The 5,571-nt window shown below is 53.9% G+C and overlaps 1 protein-coding gene across 1 annotated transcript; it reads right to left on the bottom strand.

Annotated features, from left to right (window-relative positions):
- Positions 1 to 1,241: 1,241 nt before the first annotated feature.
- LOC133282167 (olfactory receptor 14C36-like) lies at positions 1,242 to 1,940 on the bottom strand (the record flags this gene model as incomplete). Its single annotated transcript, XM_061478242.1, has 1 exon — positions 1,242 to 1,940. A coding segment is annotated over exon 1 (693 nt), but the record flags the coding sequence as incomplete, so codon positions are not given.
- Positions 1,941 to 5,571: the final 3,631 nt, after the last annotated feature.

Here is a 5,571-nt window from a genome sequence, read left to right as displayed (position 1 = left end):
GAGATGCCCCTGGGCAGAGCCCTGCTGCCGGGAGGGGTGTGCAGGGCAGAGCTCAGCACACAGCCCCTGGCATGGGCTCTGGGGGCACTGAGAAGGAGCAGAGCTGGGCACAGAGCAGCAGCTCCTGGCAGGGACAGCTCCAGGCAGCAGAGACATGGGCAGGGAGTGGGGGAACCTGATGCAGCACTTGCCTGAGCCGATGGGAACAAGGTTTCCTTCTGTCCTGACTGAACCTCTCCTCTGTCACTATCCCCCACTGCCTTTTGTCCTCCCACCAGACACCACGATAAGGAGCCTGGATCTGTATTCTCCATGTCCTCCTTGCCGCTACAGGCAGCCAGTCCCCAACAGCCTTCCCTTCCCAAGATCTCAGGTCCCCATCAGCCTTCCCTTCTCCAGGATGCACAAGCCCAGCTTCCCCAGCCTCTCCCCACAGGCACCGTGTTCCTACCCCTGCCTGTCCTGAGGGCCCGTTGCTGAACCCACTCCTGCTTGCCAATAACGTTCCTGAAGGGGGGATGTGAAACCTGGATGGAGGATTCCAGATCATCCCTTCCCTTGTTCTCCTGCCGTGCTCCTGCTCATACGACCCCCGATGCTGCTGTCCTCCCTTGTTGCCTCCTGTCCAGCTCCTGGCCACCCAGACATTTCCCCTGGGCTGTTCTCAGCCAGGCAGCCCCAGCCTGTGCCATTGCTGGGGAGCTCCCTGCAGGGACCCCTGTGTTCCCTGCTCCCCTGCCCAGGACACCCTGAGAGCTCTGCACCCCCCCCCCATGCCATCCCATCTCCCCACACCAGCACAACAGCCCCAGGCCCTTGGGCTCCCCCAGAGCTCTTCCTGCTGCAGGCACAGAGCAGCCATCCCAGAGCTGGAGCAGCCAGAAAGCTGCTTTCATTCCCCTTCATTCCTGACATGTGAGGACATATCACAGAGAAGAAGTTGCTGCAGGATCATTTATTTTACTGAAATACAATCAGAGACCAGAGTGACACAAAGTCTGTGGGTCACACAACACGAGTGGCAAATTAATTAGGACATGAAAACTGGCATTTCTATGAACACAACATCATCACAAATTGAAATAGGAAAACAAATGTAAAGCAGCAAAGACAGGCACGGCCTGTCATGACCTACACTGGAAACCCTTTCCAGGGTAAAGCTAGCAGCGTGTATCTGCTGAAACACATCTGGTCACCAGCTTCCTCACAGCATCCTTCAGCTCCTGGTTCCTCAGGCTGTAGATGAGGGGGTTCACTGCTGGAGGCACCACCGAGTACAGCACAGACACCACCAGGTCCAGGGATGGGGAGGAGATGGAGGGGGGCTTCAGGTAGGCAAAGACAGCAGTGTTGACAAAGAGGGAAAGCACGGCCAGGTGAGGGAGGCACGTGGAAAAGGCTTTGTGGCGTCCCTGCTCAGAGGGCATCCTCAGCACAGCCCTGAAGATCTGCACATAGGACCCCACAATGAAAACAAAACAGCCAACAACAATCAGGGCACCAACCACAAGAAGCCCGACTTCCCTGAGGTAGGAGTGTGAGCAGGAGAGCTTGAGGATCTGGGGGATTTCACAGAAGAACTGCTCCACAGCATTGCCTCGGCACAGGGGCAGTGAAAATGTATTGGCTGTGTGCAGCAGAGCATTGAGAAACCCAGTGCCCCAGGCAGCTGCTGCCAGGTGGACACAAGCTCTGCTGCCCAGGAGGGTCCCATAGTGCAGGGGCTTGCAGATGGCCACGTAGCGGTCGTAGGACATGGCAGTGAGGAGATAAAACTCAGCTATGAGAAAAAAGAGAACAAAAAAGAGCTGTGCAGCACAACCTGTGTAGGAGATGTCCCTGGTGTCCCAGAGGGAATTGGCCATGGATTTGGGGACAGTGGTGGAGATGCAGCCCAGGTCCAGCAGGGAGAGGTTGAGGAGGAAGAAGTACATGGGGGTGTGGAGGCACTGGTCACAGGCTGTGCTGGTGATGATGAGGCCGTTGCCCAGGAGCGCAGCCAGGGAGATGCCCAGGAAGAGCCAGAAGTGGCAGAGCTGCAGGTCCCGCGTGTGTGCGAATGGCAGGAGGAGGAACTGGGTGATGGAGCTGCCGTTGGACATCTGCTGCCTCTGGGCATGGGGCACCGTCAGAGGAGAAAAAGGCAGTGACAGGTCAGGACAGGAGGGATGTCAGATACAGAAGTTCAGTTTACACATTCACAACTGAGCACATTTTAGCAGGAGAGGAGAGGTTCAGCGTCGTCGCAAGTGATGTCATTACACTGCTGAGGCTTCTTCCTAGGTACAATCAGAAGAGCATTGCATCAGGCCAAAAGTCTCAGTTCTTTGCAGAACCAAGAGAGCTGCAGTGTCCATCAGTCCTCTCCCACTTGCCCTGTGCTCAAACTTGCACTGCCTGTAAGGTGCCTTCACACACAAATTGATCTTAAGAACCCCCACAGACATCTGTCCTGTGCTGAGACTAGGGGAGAACGGTTTCAAAGGACAGTCCACAGAGCTCTCACGCTGAGAAGCAAAGGGCTGTGGGCAGCAGAGCACGGCCAGCAGCCACCTCCAGTGCCAGACCCCAAGAGAGCTGCCTGAACGCACCCTCCCCAGGGCTGGGCTGCACTTTCAACCCACTCCCTGCCCATCCATATCTCTGCTGCCTGGAGCTGTCCCTGCCAGGAGCTGCTGCTCTGTGCCCACCTCTGCTCCCTCTCAGTGCTCCCAGAGCCCATGCCATGGGCTGTGTGCTCAGCTCTGCCCTGCACACCCCTGCCTCTGCAGGGGCTCAGGAGCAGCTCACACAAGCCCTCACAAGACTCTTGATGCCTCCCCCAAAGCAGAGAAGAAAATTCCCAGCTCCCACTGCCCAACCTGCCCACCAAGACGGAAAAACATCAAAGCTCAGCATCCTTCCCTATCAGGTAAATGATGCCTCAGTGTCTTTCAGAAGGACCCTCTGAAGAAGTGCTCAGAGTGACAGCAGATTGGAGCAGCGTCACCCACCCAGCACTTCCCTTCCCTCTCAGGGGTTTCTCCTTTCCCCTCAGCTCCCCCCGAGCTCCATGGGGAGCTCCCGGGCAGGCCGAGTGCTGACCCTGGCAGGCAGCAGAGTCCCTGCCCCTGCACACAGCCTTTGGGCTGCAGGGACCCTGCTGCAAGGGCAGCGCTGGGCACCCCCGGCTGCACACCCACATTCACACCCTGCAGCCAGCCCCGGGACAAGGGACCTGCCTTGTCCTGTCCCTGCGTGGTGCAGGGGAAGCCCTGCTCTGCAGCACATCCTCCTCCTTATCTACAGAGAGAAACTGCAGCTGCATTGCCCTGCACCCAGTGCCTTACCACAAACAGGGCTGGGAAGGTTTCTCCTTCAGAAGGTTCCTCCTCCTCCTCCTCAGCATCCTCCACTGCCAAGTGCCTTTAAGCTCCCTGTGTCTCGCCGGTCTCCCCTCGGTCCCAGCTTAGCAGCAGAGGCCCAGCCCAAGGTGGCTCTGCCTCTGCCCCCATGGGCTCCTTCCAGGGCTCCCTGGGGCTCCAGGGAAACACCATGGGAAACAGCCTGATGATACAAAGATTTAAGGCTAAAAATCTTTGTTTCTTACAATCAATCAATTAATTTGAAAATGGCCCTTTGAGAACATCGAATCCAACCATTAACCTATCTCTGGCAAGTCCACACACTGAGCATGAGAACATCTCTGGTGGGATACCCTGCTTGGATGGTCAGCAACAGCAACTGGGGCTTTAAAGTTGAATTTTACATCCTACCTTAATTTCACTAATTTATATCCTATTCTGTTTGTTGTTAAACATTCTGCTATACATTAGAGCATAGAAATCAGCTGAACAAGTTATGTTGATGCAGAAACCTGTCCATATATATAATTGTACTTAAACTCATTTAAGAAATTCTTAACAACTAAGCAACCAAACATTGCCCTCAATTTATAACTGGAATTCAGCACTACTCTGTTTACTGGCACAGTGGCAAGAGGTGAGCACACCACTCTGAGAAAGATGGACTGACTTTAGTTACGGGGCGGAATGTGCTGACTCACTTCCCCCCGATTTCCTGGAGCCCTCTGCTTCCCCAGGAGTTCCTGTTAGGCCCCAGCCTTTGCACAATGCAAGGAGTTGGATGCTGGCTGCTCCCTGGCTGCACGAGGAGCTCTGGTTGCCTGGCAAAGGTGGGAGCAGCACACAGAGATCAGGAAAGTTGGATACTCCCTGCTCATACCAGGAGCTCTTTCAGGTTGATCAGGCATTCCCTGACAGCCTGCAACAGAGCTGTTGTGCACTGTTGAAACTGACACAGAGTTGTGGCCAGGATGAAATCTGACTGATGACTAAAGCCCGTCATCTGACGACCCTACAAGTGGTAGTGCCAAGAGAGAGATCCTTTGAGCTCTCCTGGACCGCAGTGTGCTGTGAGCGGCATCTCCCTCATAGTGAGGCATCTCTGAGAGCCCCCTAAACTCTCCAGTTTAGCTAATAGGGAGATCATCTGGCTGGGCCGATCCTGCTGCTCACTGACACTCAGCCCTTCGCCCGCTGAGGAGTGCTTCCAGAGCTGCTGTGAGTATTGTGCTCTGCTTTTACTTTTCACTGCACCAAGGGCAGCTTCAGCATAGGGATGCATCTAGATCTGTGCACAGCCATCTAGCTCCATCTCAGTGTGTTGTGTTAGGTTGGATATTTAATTGCAAGCGCGTGTATATTAGCTTCAGTGATCAAGTGCTGTTAGAAATCCTGTGATTGAGTTTACAAATGCAAACTGCTGCTAGCTGGCATTTGTGATCCTTTAGATGAATACCAGGCCTGAGACTAAGATGGAATCCAGCTGCACGCAGACTGCTCTCAGAGAGGGATCTTAGAAAGCAAAGAGATCCAATCTGAACCTCGTGACTCAACAAGAGGGTCTCCCTTATTCCTTTCTGTTTGCAGTTTCTATACACATGATTTCAGTTGAATGCCGTATAAATCACTTGAATCCAGTCTTGGATAAATCCTTGCCGAGTCTGACACAATCTCTTTTTGTAGATGGTGGAGTGGGGCCTCGCCACCAAATCCTGAGGAATCCTGCTTTTAGAAATTCACATTAAAATCACTTTTGCTGGTATGTGTGGAAGTGATTCTTTCAGCAATCCTAAAGAGTTTCACAAGAAGCACGCGGGATTTCTCTGGGAAACCCATTCCAGTGTCTCACCACCCTCCCCGGAAAGAATTTCTTCAGAGAACATGGTTTCTGTTTCACTGCAGACAAAGGAGGCAGGAGAGAAGGGGTGGGGAGCACGCACCCCAGCCCCGACTCCGCACAGGGCAGCGAGGGGTGCTGCTCTTCACTACAGCACAGCTGGGCTGAACTGAGTCAGTGCTTACACAGAAACCTGTCCTTGTCCCTGATGAAGCTCTACAGCCCACAGGCTTCTCCACAAGTTCTAGCCCATCTGTTTTTCTAGTCACGTCTTGCCCAGTGTCACAAGCTGTGGCACAAGGGGAGGCCCTTGTTGCTGTTTCTCCTGGAACACAGGGAAGTAGAAAATGAAATACTTTTTTTAATAATGAAACCCATTCCAGTGACCAC

This window comes from Pezoporus flaviventris, unplaced genomic scaffold, assembly GCF_033815535.1.
Source record: "Pezoporus flaviventris isolate CSIRO_AGI_PZ_B2104156 unplaced genomic scaffold, CSIRO_AGI_Pfla_v1 ptg000116l, whole genome shotgun sequence".
NCBI classification, from domain to species: Eukaryota; Metazoa; Chordata; class Aves; order Psittaciformes; family Psittacidae; genus Pezoporus; species Pezoporus flaviventris.
The sequence above is the reverse complement of the archived record's forward strand: the minus strand, read 5'-3'. Positions and strand labels throughout refer to the sequence as shown.